This window comes from Stenella coeruleoalba (assembly GCF_951394435.1).
Source record: "Stenella coeruleoalba genome assembly, chromosome: 1".
Taxonomy (NCBI): Eukaryota; Metazoa; Chordata; class Mammalia; order Artiodactyla; family Delphinidae; genus Stenella; species Stenella coeruleoalba.
Window position 1 is genome coordinate 64,635,293 of NC_137169.1, and position 22,642 is coordinate 64,657,934.

Consider the following 22,642-nt stretch of genomic DNA (forward strand, 5'->3'; position numbering starts at 1 on the left):
TTTCATACTACTAACATTCTACTGGATGAGGAAGTGAACGAGGCCCTGAGATATATTATTAATGTAGGACAAGTTCAGAAGGCAATCCAGGACTATGCCAACAAGGCACTGACAGCTCCCACTAAAAATACAGAGGAAGGAGCAGTTCCTTTACAAATAAACCCCAAGGACCAAGCTCTTCTTAAAACCTGGAAAGAGGGGTCCCCCGAAGACCAACGAATACCAAAATGGAAGGGCCCCTATAAAGTAACTTTAACCACCCCCACTGCTGTCAAACCGCAAGGGGTATCTAGCTGGGTACGTTTGTCCAGACTAAAGCTTTTACCTCCAGAAACCCCACAGGTCAAAACAGATGAATACACCAGTGGAAGAGCTGAGATACCTATTCAAAAGCCAGACACCACCAACAGGTAAGTAAAACGATGGATGTAGGGAGCTGGCTCCTCTTTGAAACCTTAACGGGACTTGGAACCTCTCTCGTTTCCTTGGCTGACGTGGCTCTTGACAATTGTCTGGCCCCTGATTACCTTCTGGTAGAACAAGGTAGAGTTTGTGCGATAACTAATACTTCCTGCTGCGCTTGGAACAATGCGACGGAACAGGTAAAAATTAATATGAAGGAAATATACACCCAGGCAGAGTGGTTTCACAATTTTGACAGGGGCAATATCGCCTCCACTGTCTGGTCAACAGTTAAAAAATAAAAACCCTCCCAAAGTTAACATGGTTCCTTCCCTTTTAGGCCCTTTAATGGCTATTGTTGTTCTTCCCCTTTCTAGCCCTTGTTTATTTAACCTTTTGATTGAGTTTGTGTCTTCTAGGCTCCAACAGTTTGAAGTAAGGCTCATGATGGCTCAAGGGATTCAACCCATTCCAGCAGAGGGTGGCCCAGGTCCCTACAAGTCCTTGGAACAGTCAACAAGGGACTTCTACACCTCTAGGGTAGGCTAGGGTCTGCGGCCCCTGTCCAGCAGGAAGAAGTTTCAGAAAAAGACAGCTTTGGCCCCTTACTGCTTAAGAATAAGGGCGTAGGGTCTCTCAGGGGGGACTGAGACAGGCTGGCACCTGGGGCCCTTTGCTGCAGTGCTGCAATGCTTGCACCTGGACACACCTTTCCTCTAGCAACAAAATACAAAGAAACTAAATGGGACGAAAAATAACGGCATGCATGCGCAGTTGGGGCAAATTCTGGACAAAAGATACAAAGAGACCAAAAGTCCCAGCTGCCACTTTTGAAGAGCCCGGAGCAAAAGCAGGGTACCGCACACACCCCCTGCACACAACACCACCTAAGGGGTGGGCAAAACACCTAAGCCACCCCTCTGTCCTGACCTCCGGACACACCCCTACCCTCACCCCTTATAAGGAACAAGCTCGCCAGCCCCGCCTCAGGGAGCTAGCGAGCATGGGAATCTGTTGTTTGTTCTCACGCCCCCCTCCTGCAGCAGGGGCCCCAGTAAAGCCTTGCCTGAATTTCTTGTCTGGCCTCTGACCAATTTCTATTGATTCAGGAGACCAAGAACCCTGGTCGGTAACATCAGGACCAATAACTGATCACTTAAACAAAAAATTAAATTAATGAGATAAGTATAGATAAATACATTTACCTTAAATCGTTTATTTTAATTGAAAGCATAAATGTATGTCCTTTTCCGTAGTGCCAAGGGTTTCACTCTGAATGACTCAACTGATTCTCCTCTTTCCTCATCCTTTTTAAAAACATAAATCATATTCATAATAGATGATTTGGGATTTCAAGTTTAGAGAAAGTTGATGAAAGACACTTGCAAACCAGTATGGATGTGGAATCCTATTTTTTTTTCTTTTTCACAAATTTTACCCCCGCCTAATTTGACAGTTTATTTTAAACTGATGGACATTTATGGAATCATTCCAAGGCATACAATATTTTCAACTATTTGTGTGGGGAACTGAGTAAGCCATTGGAGGGAAATTCAGTCTGCATCCTACTTCTCTTGGTCTGTACCAAAATTAGCAACTAAAGTTTAAAAGATTATTTAAGTACTATATTCCAGAATCTGAAGTTTTCATTGAAAATGATATTTCTGGAAACTAAAAGTCTTGAAAATAGATAAACACCCCAGGTCAAGACTATTTGAGGTTGACTTTAGAATTGAAAATTGAGTCAGAAATGTTTTATTTTCTTGTCTCCCTGAAAAACTTTTCATAGCTATTAATAATCAAGATAAGTTGGGGAAGTCTCTACTTCTTACAGCTAGAGATTCCTTTCTTCAGTAGACTGGGAGAAAGGAAGTATGGACTGCTGCAGCATCCTACATTTGACAGCACCCTGTGTGCTAAACCAGAAGTTTATAAACTGGGATATGTACTCCCCTGGGATACCCAGAGACTTTCCTAGGGGAACCCAGGCAAGGATTGTTTGAAGAGAATCAATTTCTAGACGCTCAGGTTTCCTCTGTACTCTCCTAAAACTGGTCTGCCTAAAAATGCACCTCCAAGCCATGTTGATCCACCTCCCTCCTCTCCGTTTTATAATCATCTTTCTACTTTCACAAAAGAAAGGCACACCTCTCACCATATGGTGTCTTCTTAGGATGTACTTAACTTAGAAAAACATCTGAGACAAAGGGACAATTTGAAGTATTATGTAGATGTTGATACAATAAATGGTTTTCTTGACTTGTCAATAAATATGATTGCAAGTAGTTTCCAAGCCTTTGCTTCCAACACAACTAAAGGAGGATCTGATTGAGCTGTAATTTGAAAAATCAGTGAAAAAAAAATTTTTGGTGACAGATCACTATGTGATTTTTGGCATATGACTCTGAAAAATTCAAAGAATTGAGTGATGTTGTATAACAAACAACAAATCCCTTTCCATTCCCATCTAGTTATGTGAAAGGTTTGTCAAGCCAAGGGATAAGAAAAAAGAACAGACTCTATAACAAAATTATCAGAGAGGAAGTCAAGACAAATCAGCATGTTCAATTCACCTCGTTTAATCAGAAACAATTTACTCCTTGAAGTCAAGTTGTTAATATTTAATAGGAGGGTAAATAGAAACTACCCAATTTGAATTGAAATGTTTAATTACTTCAAATCTGAAATTCTGTGTCACAGATAATTTTGGTGGTAGGAGTGGTGAGCAACAAAGAGACGAGACCCCTACTACAGTCATACAAAGTACTACACTGTTTGCTAGGAAGGCAGAGATACCCTAATAAGTCTCATTAACATCCAACACCATACGTAGTTACAAATTGTGTGTGTGTGATGAGAACTTTTAAGATCTATTCCCTTAGCCACTTTCAAATTTAAAATACAGTATTATTAACTATTGTCACCACGATGTACATTACATCCACAAGACTTATTTACTTTATAACTGGAAGTCCGTACCTTTTAAACACCTTCACCCATTTTTCTACCCCCCACCCCCTACCCATAGCCACCATCAATCTGTTCTCTATATCTATGAGTTCATTTTGTTGCTGTTATTGCTGTTGTTGTTTTAGATTCCACATATAAGTGAGATCATTTGGTATTTGTGGTGATCATTTTGCAATATATACAAATATCAAATCATTATGTTGTATACCTGCAACTAATATGTTAATTATATCTCAATATTTTAAAAATAATAAATAATACCATGTTGGATTGAAAAAAAAGGCAGAGACAAAGTGCAATGGACACTCCATATGTAAATGACATAGTGGGTTTATAGTCTTTGTCACTTTTATATATACACATCCACTATCTAAAAATTGACAATTTTACCTATAGCACTTTGTACTCTGCCTTTGATGAAATAGGACTGAGTGATCAGGGAGTACTAAGGATGTGTTCATTCTTTCTATACCACACTTCAGTATACTCTGTTACTACAGAAACACTTCTTTACATTAAAAAGATATAAATTAAAAAGTCTAAACCAAAAAAAAAAAAAAGCTTCTAAATCTTGGAACAATCTTTCCAAACATACAGCATCTTCTGCATTTTTATTTTGTTGAAAACTATAATGCTTCCCATTCTTCCAGTTCCTCAAAGCAAATTTACAGATGAGTGTGACTATCTCTACTCGGAGCCAAGCATATCTTGCACACAGGGAGCGCAGTGCACATGGATTCACTGAGGATCTTTTGAAGGAGTCAGAAGAACCATATCATTTTATCCTCATGCATGACTGAGAGGTATAAAAATCCCCATTCCACCTCTAGGACTAGTGCACAACCTACAAACACCCACACAAACAAATAGCAACTCAGGATGAGATAGAACAAACTAGAGGGACTATCAATTGAAATTTTCCACTCTAAAACAGTTTCATTAGAGATGGCAGTGCCAGAAACAGTATTTTATAGTTGACTTCCTCCAAATTACAATGCAGCTCAGAATCAAAGTCTCTATTATAATCTTTGGCAGAAGTTTTTAAGACCATTTTTATTTACTCCAAACTATTGGAACGAAGTCAGCACAGGGCCTTTGCAATTTGTATGTCAAGTGTTTCCTGCTGTAATTAAGGAAGCAGTGGAACTCAAAGGAAGCACCAAAAGAAAGCATCAGGGCGTCCCTTATTGATTAGTGGAATTTTAGAAATTTTAAATTTCTGTTTTGTTGTAATTGCACTTTATTGCCACTTTATTCTTAAAATGTAATAAATACAAACTGCTTCAGTAATGATGGAAAAGACTTCTCGGCTTTAATGAAAACCTTTTATTTGCTACTGAAACTTTTATTATTTCCAAATAGTAGCAGGCAAGAAAAATAATGACTACTTATATTGAGGGAAAACTTTAGCAATTTGAATAACTTTGTTCTTGGGTGACTTTTACGGCATTAAAAGTTGTTATATTTATTGTTTTCATTTATTTTTGATGAACTGAAAACAAAAAATATATACCTGTAGACACCATCACAAAATTATTTTCTAATTATACATCAAAATACTAGATAACTATGTACAGCTATCACCTGTCAGAGGTTGGTCTGATCTGGGTAAGAATTTCCATGTATTTAGGGTTCCCCTACATCTCAGCTGTTGACCATGAGAGGCAGCTAGTGTAATGGTTAATCACACAGGCTCTGCAACTGGACTCCTTGGCGTTTTATTCCAACTCTGACCCCTCCTACCGTGAAATCCTTGGAAATTTCTCAGTCCTCTGTTTCCTTATCTGTGAAAATAATGGTGACTAGAATCTGCCTCGCGGAGTGAGTGGGAAGATTAGTGAGGTATTTCTTGTTACACAGTAGACTAGAGCCTGGCACATGGTAAACACTTGATAAATGTTTAGCCCTAATATGGTTTTCTTTTGTGAATGCGTCCACCTCTAGACTGGACACACTGTCAGATGATATCATTCATTCCATAGACATCTGTTGAGCATTTCTTTATACAGGAATAAGCAAAGGGGGCACAAAGATGAATGAGATATGGTGCCTACAATTTTAGTGCAAGATTATTATTGCATCTTACTGTCTTTCTTGCAGAGTACCATGAAGCACACTCTTTCCCGAGATCACACATTTTCCTTTTTTTTCCATGTGCTTGGAACTAATGGAGTTTCAGAAAAATTTCACTTTAGTTTCTGAAATCTTAATCATGCACAATTTAATAAGCAGCTACAGGTTTTTTCCACATTTGAAAATAGATGATTAAATGGTCTAATCAGATTCTAACTTAGCCAAAAACCTGAAAAACATAGGAAGACAACCCTAACTGATACATTCATTTTCCTGAATGTGGACACACTGCAAAGAGCAGCTGCAGAAAAATAGTGCCATTTACATCCCAGTGACCCACAGCAACTAAAACTGCACAGGAGTTCAGCATCAAAGCGTTCAAGTACCTAAACGAAACTCTGAGATAAATAAGAAGCTTGTTTAGAACAGCTACATCACTTTCCAGAAAGTTCTGAAACTGACTTCCAGTATGGCACCTTATATGCCTTTAGGCTTTTCAAACATTTTAGTCTATGTCTAACGCTCAGAGAATTCATTAAAAAGTAAAATCTTTAAGTTTGACTGTAAATCCAAAGCACAACGACTACTGTGGTATTTCAGACATCACAAACTCCAAATGATCTTAAATATGTTGTCCTCTGCTAATTTGCTGCTCTTGAAAATGTGCAATAAATTCAATTAAAAAGGAAAGCATCTTCAAATTAGTTGCAAGATCAACTAGGATATTATCTGCTTACTAGATGTATCATAATAAAAAACCATCTAATATGCATGACACTGTTTAATTCAGAAGGAAATTGGATACTCCGTCTTCCAATAAAAGAACCAAGACCGGTTGGGGGTTCGTTGTGTTTTGTTTTGTTTTTTTTCTCTTTTGTCAACAGCCAGTAAATGACTGTTAACTTCCTGAAACAGGTTGAATAATTGCCAAAATATGTCTTCTGAGGAGTCACCCTGCCCAAAGCAACGGGAGCTCAGGTGTAAACACACAGGCACATAGCTTCTTCCTTCTCACCTTCCTGCGTCACACCACCTCCCCTGGCCACAATACTTTTAAAATACCCCCTATGGTCCTTTTGAGATCGGGCAGATAAAAATCCTGAAATAAGGGGTACCCCTCACAATGAAACCTCCCTCAATATTATATCAACTCACACCTCACTTGTATGCAAGACGCCGCAGTGAGGATTTATCTCTAAGCCCTGATTCTCCAAACGAACGCATATGCTGTGACCTCTATTATTGCATTAAAACACGTATGTTCCACAACACAGGATCCTCTTGATTCCAGCTAACGTCCCTGCTTAATGTATGCGTTTTTCACATCCATTTTTTAATCCTTCCTGAGTGAACATTTCAAAGCGAGCGAACATCAGTGAAAGGCGAGGGAGGAGATACGAAGCCTGGGATTTCTGCCATCCTCGCTGCGACCCAGAATCCGTATTATTTTTCTCCTCTCCCCAAGCCCCCTCTCGCCCCCTCTCGCCCCTTCCCTCCGCAGCAGGAGGGGGGCGGAGGGGCCGCTGGCTGCGTCGCCACCTGCCGCGGCGTGGAAGAGCTCCGTTTGTCACTTACCCAGCGGGGTGAGAATGGCTCATTTTTGCAGGATCCCTTTTGGACCCGCGACGGGTGCGGAGGGTGGGTGCTTGGGGCCCGTGCACGCCGACGCCGCGACTGTCGCGCTCGCGGGGTGGCTCCGCACTGCGGTCGCCCGTGCGCGGGGCATTGGAGCTGGGCCGCCGCCGCCCCTGGGCGCCCGGGCTGCACGCAGCCTCCCCGGCCCCCACCCGCCGGCGGTATCCACAGCCTCCCTGTTGCTAAGGCAGGAGGGAAGGCAGGCGCGGAGGCTCTGCAGAAGCCCGAGGCGCTGCTGGAACTGAGCCTGGGGAAGCTGGAAGTGAAGCTCAGCTTCCAGCCCTTTTTCTGGGCCCAGATGTGGGAGGAGACCCAGGCCTCTGCTCTGTAGCTCTGGGGCGCGGGGTCCCTAGGCACCTGAGATGTGAAAACACACACACGCAGGCACGCACACACCCTGTTTAGGCAGGTGTGCTTCCTGCTAGGCCCTGGGGAAGGGAGGGCTAGGTGATGGGCCGAGGGTAAGGTAATTAAGAGCAGGGAGCTGCTACAGTGTGCTGCCTTGGTTTCCAACTGTAAAACAGACCCTAGATTGCAAGTTCCAGGAAAAGAAAGCTTTGAGTTTTGTTTCTGCAACTGCCAGAGATTGCAATTGGTGGATCTCCTCCTTGGAAAATCCCCATCCTTGCTCCTAGCTGAGGTCCCCACCTCCAGCAGGCAGGACTGACAGTTCTGACATTCGGAAGGTGGGAAAAAAGCTGTTACTCAGTGAAGCATGCTAGCACCTGGAACTGAACTTGTATTTGAATCCAGTAGCGAGAATGCAGGGCTTAGACGAAGAAGCCCGGATTTACGTGAGAGGGCCTTGGTGTGGAAGAAGTTTAAAGCACTGGATTCAGATGAGCTATTCCTAGTCCCGTTTTTGCTTCATCAGGTTCTACACTGGGTGATTTGATCTCTGGCCTCAGGTTCCTCATGTGTAAGTGAAGGGCTGGACACATCCACGGTGACTGAGCTCTCAGGGGATCTCAATTCTACCTCAGCCACACTTACGAGTTGGAAGGACATCAGCTCATTAATGGCATTCTGCTTTTCCACACATCATAAAGGCCCATCGAGCATGTTAGAGTCCAGCCTCCTCTGCACGACATTCAAGGCCCTTTATCATCTGTCCCCAGCATCCTCACCAACCTCATTGTGACCACTTTCTCTACCTCTGCTACCCTAAACTCTAGCAAGACCAAATTTTGCACTATTCCTCTCATGGGAACATGCTTCCACCCTGACAACCTAACAAACTTCTATTGATCCTTCAACACTTACCTCAAACCCTGCCTTCTCTGACGTCCCCAGGTGAGTTGATGGCTCCCACCTCTGGGGCCCCACTCTGCCTGGACAGACCTCTGTCTCACCCTCACTTTCTGATCTATGGCTGTCTTTCCTACTTGAACCTGAGCTTCTCTATTTCATGGTATGTGTCTATTTTATTTTTCTGTATTCTCAGAGGCAAACAGCAGTTCAACAAATGTTTGGAGTATAAATGAAGGAAAACAATCTCTTCAAAGTGGTAGCATTTTTATTGAGTACTCACTAAATTCTCTCCTCCGCCCTTTATTGAGCACTTACTAACTGTTCATTATCTCATTTAATCCTCACCTCTACTCTCTGAGGTAGGTTTTCTCCTCCATTTCATAAGACAAACTAAGACACAGAGAAGTTAATTATTTTGCCTGAAGTCTATAATAGCTCCTAAGTGGAAAAACCAGGATTCAAATACAAATCTGATTCCAAAGCCTGTGTTTTTAACAATTACAAATTCCTTTTCCCATAACTCTTGTGCGTTGCTGCAGAAGTCAAATTTTCTATACTGTCAGAGTTTTCTGACCTGAAAGACCAAGAACCATCTCAGTGGAGACAAAATAGGGTTCTAGCTCAATAGCTTAGATCCAGAGATGGAGGACTCAAATCTGCTTTGGGAAGCACATGGCTAGAGCAGCTGGAGAGGGGCAGAGGCTGTCAAAGAAGGAAGATGTGAGATGTGAAAGTGGCACCTTATGCTTAAACAAGGAAGCCTTATAGATACCTAATCACTGCACAGCCATAAATGGGACTTGAACCCACTCTTTCCCCTATAAGCTTATCCCCATTGACTGTCGTTCCCATTGGATGGTGTCCTTAATGCTTTCTGTAAGTAGATTTCACCTGGATAAAAATTGGGAGGGAAGGAGGAGGGACTATAGAGAGACTTTATAATTTTCCCAAGTGCTACCAACCCCTAAGGATGGTGTAAATAATATAATCTTATATAGGTACTAGTTGTTACATATTAATTCATTCGTGCAAATAGAAAATGGTAGTCTCTCACTGGTGGAATGAGAAAGGAAATTAAAATACACTATTTACATACTCAGGGTTCCATAGGAAAGACTCCATGGCACTCCGCAGACAGCAAGGTACCCTCAGCAGCAAGTATTAATTCATAAATGGGGTTTGAGTTCTCCACCCCTGTGAGCTGCACAATTTCACATCCCTGATGAAAACTGCAAGGAAGCTACTAATTTTCACTTCAGAAAATGCTCACTGTGAGACTGTATTGGGAATTTAGCCAGAAGGAATTTTTATGTTAATTTCTAGGATGGAGATAGGAAAAGGGAAAAAAGAAAAAAAGTAAATTAAACTGTTTCAGAGACCGAATAGTCACAGGAGTCATTTTCATTTTCTCACAGGAAAACAAGTCCCCAGATGTCCCCAGTAGTATCATAAATTTATAAAAGATTTCTGTTTTGTAGGAAGACCTGTGGAATTAGGGTTTGGCGGCAAGAGATTGATAGAAGCAGGAGAGAAGAAAAGACAAGAATTACTCCTACAATGCTGATTAGATCTCTGCTTTGGTTGAATAGGAGCTAGACTTGAGAATCACAGATCTAAACCATTAGTGACCATCTCCTAGGTCAGGGGTGGGAAATCTATGGGTCAAGGGTCAAATCCAGGCTGCTGCCTATTCTTGTACATTCCACAAGCTAAGAATGGTTGCTACATTTGTAAACGGTTAGAAAAAATCAAAAGAAGAATAACATCATAGGATACATGAAAATTACATGAAATTCACATTTCAATATCCATAAGTAAAGTTTTGTTGGAAAATAGACACACATTTGTTTGTGAATCACCTATGGCTGCTTTGGTGCTACAAAGGCAGAATTCAGTAGTTGCCACAGTGACCTTATGACTCACAAAGTCTAAAATATTTACTGTTAGTCCTTTACAGAAAAAGTTTATCCACCCTGGTTTAGATTGTCACTGCAAGCAGAGAGATAATTTACCCTTCTAGACTTTGAGAACAGATATCACATCTTTCACCTTTTATCCCCAGCACCTACCACAGTGCTTCTCACAGAGTATGTGCTCAATAAACAAATGAAGGAATGAATAAATGGATGGGAGGAATAAGTTTTCCCACAGGTTTATCTTTCTCCCACAGATAAAGATCAAGTCATTGAGATTTTCTCCTCAGATATAACAGACATGCCTGATGATTTGATGTGATCCCAGGTCTCCCTTCTTTTAGCAACACCGTATAAAACTCCAATAAGAAGTAATGTAAGCATTTCATCAGGACACAGTTGTAGACGGTTAAGTTTACAAGAGAGCTTCCTAATACCTTACATCCTCCAACATTAGCTTGGGTCCTTCAAAGCTGCAACATTGAGAAGTTGGAAAATGAAGAACAAATGTACAAGGATTTAACTTCAAACCTGAATTGTTTTCCAGCCTTCCCTAATAAGCTTCCCTAATTGACTTAATTTCAGTGAGCCGTTTAGTGAAGCATGGCATTAGGTATAGGAAAGGCTGAGAGGCATGTACAATGGATAGAGCGACAAATTCAAGGGGGAATCCCTAATTCAGAGTTCTGAGCAACCAGGATAGACAAGATGTCTCCAAACCCTTCTACCCTTATTTCTGAGCTGGGTGGAATCTACAGACAGATTGGAATGGGGCAGTCACTGGAGTCATTTAGTGGCCATGAGAAATCAGTGGTATTTACTATGCCTGAGGTCTCAAAGATGAACAGAGGTCCTGTCTGCCCTGAAGCTTGAAGTCTATTGGCTACACAGACATGCAGACAAAGAATGACGAGGTGCCAAGTGCTGTGATGGAAGTACAGATAAGGTGCAATACAGAGGTGCCTTCTGACTGATGGTCCTATCCTACCCCCATCGCCCACCATTTCCAGCCATGTACCCACTCTTTGTGATGCTGAACATCACTAATCACATTATTATTTCATCTAGCCTTGACACCCTGATTATTCCTCACCATCCTCTCCCAGGGATTCTATGCCAGGAGAGGAAAAAGACTGGCCCTGACAGAGAAGAGAGAAACATAGAAGCTGTTGGGGAGGCACAACCACTAAGGAATCTGTAAGGAGAATACAGGATATTTGTGTTTTAATTGTCTTCAAACAATTATATTACTGATAAATACATCCCCATTCCTATCCCAAAAAATTTGTCTAGGGGGCTTCCCTGGTGGCGCAGTGGTTGAGAGTCCGCCTGCCGATGCAGGGGACGCGGGTTCGTGCCCTGGTCCGGGAGGATCCCACATGCCGCGGAGCGGCTGGGCCCGTGAGCCATGGCCGCTGAGCCTGCGCGTCCGGAGCCTGTGCTCCGCAACGGGAGAGGCCACAACGGTGAGAGGCCCGCGTACTGCAAAAAAAAAAAAAAAAATTTGTCTAGGGAAGTCAGAGAAGGACTCACAGAGGAGGCAGTACGTAAGATGAGGCTTAAAAGATGTGTCAGAGTTGGCCAGGTAGATGGGGCTTGGGGGGAAGAGGATGTCTTCCCCAAGCCAAGACCTCCCCATTTAAGCCTCTCAAGCTGACGGTGGACTCAGTGTCTATAGACCCTGTCCTAGTTTCTGTAGCCCAAAAATTAATGGAGGTTGCAATTTGGATGAGGAAAAAGGAAGAGGAGGAAAAGAAGAGGTAGAAGTTGATGGTTTCATCAAGGAAATGGGAGTTGAACAGGACTCAGGTGTGTCAAGCCCCTGCTGCGGGGCCACCCTCCTCTTCTGACACAATGTCTATACACTCGGTGCTGTATACGCATATACTGTGTTGTTTGCACGCATATCTTATCTCCTCCAACTGCAGGCTGAGTTTCTGCTCTCTCTTCAGCCCAACTGAATTGCCATGAATTTAAGTAGTTAATAAGTATTTGTTAAATAAGTGATACAAGGAGTATAATTCATGTTTTCCTAGATGCTCCATTTGGAGGAAAGGATGTAAAGCAGGTGACATAATAAGAGTCATAATAATTCTTTCCCTGGCTCTGGCTTCACCCATGTATGAGTGAATTTGTTAGATGTTAACAAGATCACCATATCTGTGATTATCCACCATTAGCCAAAAATGCTTTCTAAGTCACAGACGTTAAATCTGGGGAGAGGAACGGAGCAGAGATCTCACAATGGCTGGATGCAACGGAAGACTATGTTTGCTTATTTGGTCCAATGTTTCCTAAGCAGCTATAGATGGCTGACACTACTGTTTGCCATGAGAAATAGCATATGTGGAGTCCATAGAATTTCACGAGGCTCTGCTTGGCCTAATAGCAGAGAATATCTGTTGACTCTACTGTGTACCAGGCACTATTAGAAGTGCTTCACTCCTTGGAGCCTCACAACTGTAAGGTGGGTGTTATTTTTATTCCTGTTTTACAGATGAAGAAACTGAGATTCAGGTAAGTTAAATATCACCTGCCAAGTGGCACAATTGAGATTCAAATTCCATTTTCCATGATTCCAGAACCCACAATTTTAAACACTTTGCTCTATTCCCTCCCACCTTCCAGAGGTAAGGAACATAACCACGCATGGGGAGGGTAATAATTGTAAGGTCACTGATCCAAGGAAAGTTGTTCTCGATTGTACCAAATATTCTCCCAGCTTTCCCCATGCACAATGGCTCAGTAATGTGGCTGGTGAAAAGAAACCAAAGACTAGGAATTTCATTTATTACCAAGTATCTGTTTTCTGACGGAGTATATAGGATGTTCCACATCCTCTAGCCCTTAAGAGCAACAATCTCTAAAAAGTTTTACAGCTTCCTTTGGTTTAAATGGCACTGGCTCTTCCATGGAAGCAAACAGCACTGATCTTCAAGCATTCTGGCATCGTAAACTGCTGACTGAATTTTCTTTTCTCTAGCCAGAAGAAAAGGGGGAATGTATATACTCTATACAATGGAGTTGATTGTATAGAAAAAAACATTGCACTTCTTAAACTCAGGTTAAAAGTAGACTCATGGCATTGAGCAGAAGACTGGGATTGTTCGTATAGGAGGTGGACGATAGAGAAGCTCATGAAACAAACAATCTGAACTGTAGTATTTATTTTTAAATAACAGCATAGCTTTATGACCTACTAATTCATATTACAACTCAAACTAGATTAAGGTCTTAATCCTAAAATTAAGGTGCTACCTGATACGGTCCTTGAGAAACAGATATTGACTAAAGGTTTCTTTTTGGCAATTCACAAATTAGTTTCATGTAAATAAGCACCCCTGGAGGAGCCTGAGTGTGCTTTCACTAAGAATTGCTCAGCCCACACTTTCTCCCTAAGAGCACAAAGGTTAAAAAAAAAGTTGTTTCATTGTTGGAGTGATCATGGATTCTGAATGAGTGAGACTTTCCTATCACAATAAAAGAAATGGACGCATGGACCAAGCATCAAAAACATACAAAGGGGAAAATACCGTCCTGGAGTGCGAGCTGGAAACTGAGATTATCCACCAGTCAACTAACTGCGGGAAAACCCAAAACAGTGAAAATAAATCAATAGGTAGGCAGATTAAAAGAGCAAAATCGTGAGCTCCTGAGCTCTACAAATTCACTTGGGAAGAAAAATCTGGTGATTCTTTGAAATATGGATTTTGTAACACAGTTTCCATAGCTGACCCAAAGTCAGAATTGTGGGGTTTCTCCCTTCCTCTGAGTTTCTTTTTTAAGTAAGTTTTTCTCTCGTTTAATAAAGTCCACTTCAGATTCCACAATTTGGTAGAAGAGGAGGAATCATGACAACAGGGTTTATTGTCTGCACCTGCACAGGGCTGTTGCCATAGGGGGCTTTCATCCCTGAGCTAAATGGTTGGCCTAGGCGAGGATCCAGGAGACGGGCTCTGTTGAGCCAGAGCTCCACATGACTGGACATGAGAGCAGGAAATTGCATGGCCTTGTCCCTCCGACGTGTTCTATAGGCTCACACAAGAACTGAGACTATTTCTTCAGCTGTAACCCAAAGGGAAAAAAAGTGAAGCTGTTAACACTGGGGTGTGCTGTGGTATGGAGAAGTTTTGGCAAGCAGGGAAAAGAAGTCAAGAGGAAAAATACAGCTTTACTGACTTAAAAGGCAATAAGTGACATAGAAATAGGCAAAGTCTTAAATGGAAGGTACTTAGTTTCAATTATCTACAATCGCAAAAAGTAAGAAATGCATAAGTCCCCTTCATTTTGCTTGGCATCACGTCTTCGCACTTAAACTTGAGCGGTTATGCATATATGACATTTAGATTGTGGGAATTTCTTCAGATGTACCAATGAAGTCATGTTATAAAGAACTGGTTTAAGAAGAGGTAGAGACCTGGGTCTGAACTGGAATTCTGTCACCATGTGAGGTGCTTCTATTCACCCATATCTGTTTCTTTTCCACTTCAGATGGAGCTTGCACGTCTCTGTCACCTTGACATTAGGCACGGCCATAGGTCTTGTTCTGGCCAATGAAAAATGAGTGAAAAATGTTGTGTGTTACTTCAGGGTAGAATTGTTTGAGGGCTCCTGCAGGATTCTCCATCTTTTATCCCCTGGGCTCAGCAATCAGCAACATTCCAGATGGTGGTGCTTTCCTTAGCCTGTTGTCCAAACTAAGGACAGCATGGAGCAGAGCCCCCTGCAGACTCATGATGGACATGAACACAAATGAGGAACAAACCTTTGCTTTTTGAAGCCACTGGAGTTTATTGGCTATCACAGCAAAGCTGGCCTATACTACAGCCATAGAGTGCCTATGTGACTTTGGGAAAGCTACTGACATGTGCTATCCCTCAGTTTTCTCACCAGTAAGCTTTCAGAAAATGACAGCTTGCTCATCCTCATAATAAGAGCTACACTTTAATAACTATCTACCCTGTGCCAGTCACTGTCTTCCCTTTACCTATGTATCTCTCATCCTCACGCCAATCTTATAGGTGAGGTGTTATTGATCTTTTTATAGATGATGAAACCAAGCCTCAAAGAGATTTACTAGCTTAATGAAAGTCAACCAGCTTGTAAGTAATCAGAACCAGATCTTTCTGATTCAGAGCTCTTACTTTTCCCACCATGCCTACTCCCCTAAAAGTAGTAATTAAGATAAACATCTTAACACTAAAGAAACAAATAAAAAGGGAATAAATTATTTAGTTTTAAATCATCTTTCTCACTAAAGACTTGGTTTTAATGACTCCAGCTAAAGCCATACCCAGAAATTCCTAATCTGAGGTTGCCAACTTCTAAGGGTGTATTAAAGTAATAATATGGGTGTGCAAGCTATTCTCAGGATTCTGGAAGAAAAAAGTATACTTGCAGAGAGCAACATAGCTAAGCTAAGTAAAAATAGCAGGTTTTTTTTTTCTTTTTTATCAGAATTTATGGGTCATCTCACTGTGGTCCATTTAGCTTTCTCTTAGGAAGACAATATTTGTCATCATTCCTGAATAAAAATGCAGTATTTGTCAAAATATTATGTTTATGATGATTAAAAAAATAATATACAAGGAGCTCTTGGTTATAAAATGGTTGTTAAACACTATTATATCCCAAACCTCAGATTTTGACTAGGACAAGCCTAAATTTACTTTTTTCCATCTTTTTGCAACTTAACTCCTAGTAACCCAGTTTGTCCCCCTAGAGTCCAGAGAGGTACTAAGAAGCTGCACAGCAGGAAACATAGATGACACCACAGGAGGATGGCAAAAACTGCAGTATTAGTAGAGGGACCAGCAGGGGAGGGAATTCAGAGGAACCCATGAGGGAAGCAACTCCTCTGTAGTTAATTCGATAAAAGGAAGAGCTGACGGATGAAATGAAAGGGGCAGAATCAAAGTAACTTGTCAATTTGGGGGATATGATCACGACACCTAGAGTTTGGGAGAGGATCCATCTCAGAGGCATTTGCAAGAGATCTTTGTAGGAAATATGAATCAGAATGAATGAGAGGCAGTCAAATGAGGTTCTTTGGCCATGCCTCCCTCCACCTCCCACTTCTGGAAATTGGCTACTCATTTTCGGACTGATTAAACTAAATGTGCTCCAGGCGTCCACAGAGCAAACACTGTTAAATGTGTTTCAAAGAGACCTTTTGTCCAGAATTCTGGAGGACAGTTTCAGGTCTTGTCATCAAAACAAATAAGCAACTATACTATAGTCGCAGCAGCAGTAATGATAATTAAAGAAAAAATATCACCGAATATGTGCTGAGTGCCAACTTCTGTACTAAATACTTTAAATGCCATGTTTCATCTTACACTCAAATACTCTTATTTCCCCCTTTTAACAGAGAAAGGTGCTGAGAAGCAGGGAATTGGAGTAATTTGACCAAGTCACAGGCTTGTAAGAGGTGACACCTTCTTAGCAATGGCTCTCAGCCCCTGTGTTACACTGTCCCCTACATGGTGGCTGGAGATGAGCAAAACCACAAATGGAGGGTGTCATCAAGAAGGCAGAAGGGGACTTCCCTCGTGGCGCAGTGGTTAAGAATCCGCCTGCCAATTCAGGGGACACGGGTTCGAGCCCTGGTCCGGGAAGATCCCACATGCCACGGAGCAACAAAGCCCGTGCGCCACAGCTACTGAGCCTGTGCTCTAGAGCCTGCGAGCCACAACTACTGAAGCCTGCGTGCCTAGAGCCTGTGCTCTGTAACAAGAGAAGCCCCCGAAATGAGAAGCCCACACACCGCAATGAAGATTAGCCTCCACTCGCCGCAACTAGAGAAAAACCTGCGCGCAGCAAAGAAGACCCAACACAGCCAAAAATAAATAAATAATATAATCAATCAATTAATTATTTTTTTTAAAAAAAGAAGGCAGAAGGGAACTGGTGTCTATCAAGTGCTGCCAGTGTGCTAACCACCCTCACACACTAGCTCATTAAATCCTCACAATTCCAGGGTTGCAGGAAGAAGAGGTATTATTATTCTCATGGTACAGGTGAGAAAATTGAGGCTCAGGGAGATTAATGCATTGGCCAGATAAGTAGACAAGGTGAGACACAAACCAAGGCAATCTACATCCATATTTAATGATGCTGCCTCTATAGCAAGTTGATTCTGATTAGACCTCAAAAAAAAAATTATTTGCACAAATAAAATATCAAGATATCTGAACCAATTGCAGTTCATATAAGAAATACCTAGACGTTTGCTTGGAAACTCAGTATAAAGCCATTTTGTGGCATGGCAACTAAGACATCAATGTGATACTGGTCTATGTTCTCAGATGGACAAGTTCTTCTGTGTTTTTCATTGATCTGATCACATCTGGAACACTGTGCCCCCATGATAGGGTTCTAACTCAAGGTGCTTATGTCACTGCATTCTCCAAGTTCAGAGGCAAGGTCCAAGCTCTCTGAGTGGTGCTCTGAAAGCCCTCTTCATTTGGTTTAAGGTAAGGGGAAAGTGGTCCCTCTCATCCATGGTAGGTAGTTGTGGAAACAGGGAGAAATCAATATGTGTATAGCTTTATTCAATGAAATCTTCACCACCAGCTTCTTCTTTCTTGCGATGAATTGTCTTCCTTCTTTTACCCTGGTAGTGAGTGTGTGATGGGCTGATGCACATCCTATAAGTGTGCCCAGCACTTCTTTCTAAGAAGTGTCTGGGACACCCATGTAGGGTCACGAAGGCTGTGCACAGCACGCACAATTCCAGAGTGTACTGTTCACAGACCATGATGTGAATGGTGCCCCCCTGCAGTTGTGCGGCTTGGCAGTCCTATTGGCACATACTGCTTTGTTCTCTGTCTGTTCTCTGCTGAAATTAAAATACAAAAGACTGTTTCACTTACTTCTAGGTATTATTGTATGGATAAATTTAACATTCCAAAATAAAAGAGTTACAATATCAAGTGTAAGTTTAGTAAAATGGTGAATACTCTGGAAACCATTTCATAGGCGAAACCACTGAGATAACGGATGACGTCTAAGTTAAACATGATAGGACTATGGAAAGTATCAATGTCACCAAATATTTGAAAGGATTTCATACAGTAGAGAGAAGAGCCTGAGAAGTTTCATGAGAGATAATTAGGAGAAGAATTTCTAAGATGATTTTTGGCTCAGTAAAAGAAAGAACTTTCCAGAATCAAACAACAATTAGAAATCCTACTGCAACAACCCTATGAGTAGGAGTACACTTCACACCCATGTTATAGAGAATGTGTCCACAAATGGAATGGGCAGTGTTTGATGGTAGAGAGCTCATTATTTCTAGAAATAATCAAGAGGAAGAATCAGAAATGTTTTAGAGGAGATCCTCACACAGAGCTATATTAAACTAAACGGATTATAAGGCTTCTCCTAGGAAATCTTAACTCTGTGAACGCATGATGGTGGCAATCTCCTATGATCCTCCAGCCCCGGAGGAAGGAAATTCCTTCACCTCCCTCCTGGAAGGAGGCTGAGGCCTTATATGAAGTGCTTGAACCAACCCTCATATGTCACAATTTCAAAATTTCTGTCAGGTCTTCTGTAACTAAGCAAACAGCCACAGAGAGTATATGTTTTAGTAAATGACCTATAGTTTTCACTCCTGGAAGACCCAAGAGTCACAATTTGAAAAGGGAGTGGGAATAGAAATAAGGAACCTAACACCTCTCTGTATATTAATGAGTTCTGCTGATTCCACTGTGTCCAATCTAGAATGTTTTTCCTCCTCCTTAAACCAGGAGTCAAAAACCCAAAAGAGGAAGAAAAACATAAGACACTAGAGGTGGCAGGCCTGTAGCAGATGAGGTCATATGGTCTGTCTAAACCTGGGCTCCAGAGCTCAGCTGTTTGTTGCCTTCTAGAAATGCCTTGTAGAACTTCCAAAGAAGCTAAAACGCCAGATGTTTTTGGTGAAATTTTCTCATTCTTAGAACATTATGTAAGTGAAACAAAAATTATCTGTGGTTAGAATTCTGCCCACTGGCTTCCAGTTTATGACAGCAGATGAGGACTCAACTACCTCTGGAAAGGAAGGCTTGTCCTTCAGAGAATGTGGGTGGGAGGTCCGTGCATGCATCTATGTCTCCACGTGAGCCAGCATATGTCTACTGGGCGACTGAAGCTAAAGCAAAGTATGACCAGCTGTAGTGATGGGAGGATCTAAGGAAGGATCCGTTAGGGTTACTCCCCGATGTGGGACTGCTCTGCAGGATTTGAAGGGCTACATGCCGTCCTGCACTGTCCTGCTGGAACCCCTGCACGTTCCTCTCTCCACCCAAAATCAAACTGGGGGAGACCACTGTACCCTCAGGCGATTCAAGCCCCTGTAGGTGGGGAGTACATTTTCCCCAAAGGCTACATGAAATTTCTCAAGGCCAAGTTTGACAAGAAAGACATTCTTAGGGAGAAGCAGAGATCTTAGGAAGTTCAGCAAAGATAGAAACTGGGGATGGCCACCAGGAGACCCTCGAGAATGTTTTAATTCCTTGGAAGTTTTTCCCTCAGACTGGGGGAAAAGTCACACTAACTGTATAATTTTAAGTGTCTTTCCCTGACTAAGGTAAAACCCTTTAGTTCACAGCACATCTGACTTCAGCCCTGTTTTTCTGGCAGCTTGTTCATATGGATTTCAGTTTCAATAGAATTTTGGTTAAACGACAGAGCACTAGAAACACCAAAAAAGTGACAGGTGCAGAATAATTCTGTTTAACTGTATGGGGGAATGTGTTTAAAAAGAATAAATGGAGAAAGAACAGAATTTGAGGTATGGTTAGATTGTAAAGGTAATGGATATTATATACAGATATTGTAATAATCTATTTTCTAATCATGTGTGTTCCCTAAAATTATAAACAAGTCTCAGAGAGGCAGTCCTCAATTTTCTAGATTGAGAAGAAATGTGGTGAGTAACTCCAGGGCTTCTGCATTGTTTTTCACTTACCTAGTGAAGCTTGACACACTCAGCTATTCAGAGAAATCCATCAGCGTGGAGAGGCAGCCACATGATGAAACGGCCGGCCAAGTCAGGCCAGATGGCGTCCAGCCTGAGCCGCCCCTGCACACAAATGGGTGTCAGACAAGGTCATCAATAGACCCTAAGCAATCCAGCTTTCCCTGCGCAGGGATGGTCAATGATGCAACAAGAATCGTGAACATCTGGGTGAGAACGTGCAGCTGCGCCTCCCCAGAGCTCTCTGGTCTCATCAGATGGCTGGCCTCCACTACTGTCTTTGGGGCAGGCCAGCTCTGAGTGACTGAGTGCTAATGACTATGAACTGGAGGGTCATACACCTGAGGTTGTATATCTGGTTGTCAACCATTTCTCAAAGTTGGCACCACTGCACAGGCTGACAATTAGCCTGAATAAAACTAAGGTGATGTTTTTAGTTGCCCCAGGCAAATCGGGCAAGCAACCAAAAATTACCATCAATGACGTGGAGTTAAAAGTCATATCCAATTCCCACTGCCTGTGTAGGCGGTTTGCTATCTAATAACAGGTCCTCTGCTCTGCTTTTCTGTGGTTTTTTGAACAGTCACCAGTAGTGGAGCTCATTATCAGAACAATGAGTAACAACCCATTTTAATAAATCCAGCTTATTTGGGGGAACTTGACAGACAGGATTTGCAGTGATAAAGCATCTGATTTATCGGATAAAGACCAAAGTGCAAGACTGCCCTGCTGTCCAGTCTCCTCTGTGGATGTAAAATTTAGTTCATTACCATTACCTCCTGGGATAACATTAATTCCACTCTGTACCGAACATCAAATGGCAGCACTGGTAAACCTGTCAAGGAATAGAGCTACTCATCAGCAATTGACATAATATTTGACCTGCCTTTTTAGGAACTGGCAATAGTTACAGTTCAACAGCCATGGAAATAATGAAGTTTTGCAGAAGTGCACAAGAAAAATCTATGGAAGTTATAATCCATTGCATAAATTGCTAATATTCTAACAGTGTTTGTGTAATAATGATCTAAACTTCTATAATTTTTTTAGGAAGAGAAGTTTAATTTCCTGCACTGTTTGGTTTCTTTTATCAGCAAATAGCTCAAATGCAAACTCTATAAAAGCCAAGGACAAATAAAAGGAGAGAATGTTAGGATTGAATTGAGGACATAAACTGCTGTAGGGTTTGCTTTCTGCACCTTAAGCTGGATTAAATCTTGGACTTTCCTTTCTCTCTTTCACTATCTTATTTTTTGCTACTTCTTTCTCACCAAGCCCATGTGAAGTTCATTAGAATAATAACATTCTTGATTCCAATGCATCCAAAAGTGTATATTTTCAAGAAAACATATTTTGCCTGTCCAAATCGAATTACTTCTGGAATGGAAGTCACAAACTACTAAACAACTTAAAATCTTGTGCATGTAGTGAAATCAATAAACTTAGAAATATAGCTTGCTAACACTGCCAGGAATAGAGACTGATCTTAATTTATTTAGTAAACATTATTCTTATTGTCTCAAGGTGTCATCTTCCAAAAACTGGTTTTACCCTGTAATAGAAGAAAACTTTGACTTAAAAAAAATTGTCTCATCTATCTGCCCAAAAAGGTCTAAGAGGTATATGTGCTCTTGATGTGATGACAGATTCCTTTACATCTTTTTCCTTCAAAAAAAAACTTTGAGCAGGAATCTGCTGGCAAACACATCCAGAGCTTCCTTAGAAGCACTAAGTCTGACTCCCCACTACCACAAGCCAGCTGGGTGCTGAAAACTACCAATTCTGATAAAGCCCACCCCTCATGAAGATCCTTCAACGTTGAGGGATGGGTAGTAATATCTATAATTTTCCTATCTGAGACATGTGTTTTGGAACACAGAGATGGCTAAGAGTGAAAACAGTGAGCTGTGGTTGCAAATCACTGACTAGGCGAGTCTTGCCCATTGGAAGAAATTGAAGGTATTTTTATGCCAAGTGCCCCCCCTCCCCACAGCACTTACCTGCCACAGGGTAGATGCTAAACAAATGTTACTTTCACTTTTCTCCTCTAATACTACTCTATGTTCATATAGCATTTCAAAGAACATGAAGAGTATTAACATGCATTATCTTATTTGACCCTCACAACACCGTTTGGATATCAGCTTTATTTTATGTTTGAAAATACAGACAATCTAAGAGGACAATCTATATAGCCCTAGGTCACACAGCTAGTCTTAGGATCCATAACCCTGATCTTCTGATTTCAAGACTCAATCTCCCCTTTACTGCACTGAGCTGCAAGTATTTGGTAATGCGTATTTGGTTATTTTCTATCTTATTTTAAAAATTCTCTTCACTGTATGCCTTCATACTTCCAGGGATCATTTATCATCGCCTTTGTTTCCTTTTCTGTCTGTTTCTCTGGTTCCCTGGTTCTCAGGTTGTGAAAGTA

General features: G+C 41.6%; 1 protein-coding gene across 1 annotated transcript in view; it reads right to left on the minus strand.

Moving 5' to 3' along the window:
- ERICH3 (glutamate rich 3) overlaps positions 1-22,642 on the minus strand; it is a gene marked incomplete at both ends in the record, with an annotated part of 145,727 nt that overhangs the window by 102,425 nt on the left and 20,660 nt on the right. The window contains 6 exon segments of the mRNA XM_079924004.1: positions 7,021-7,069; positions 7,072-7,101; positions 7,104-7,275; positions 7,277-7,309; positions 7,311-7,349; positions 7,353-7,437. Coding sequence (XP_079780130.1) covers positions 7,021-7,069; positions 7,072-7,101; positions 7,104-7,275; positions 7,277-7,309; positions 7,311-7,349; positions 7,353-7,437 — 408 coding nt within the window.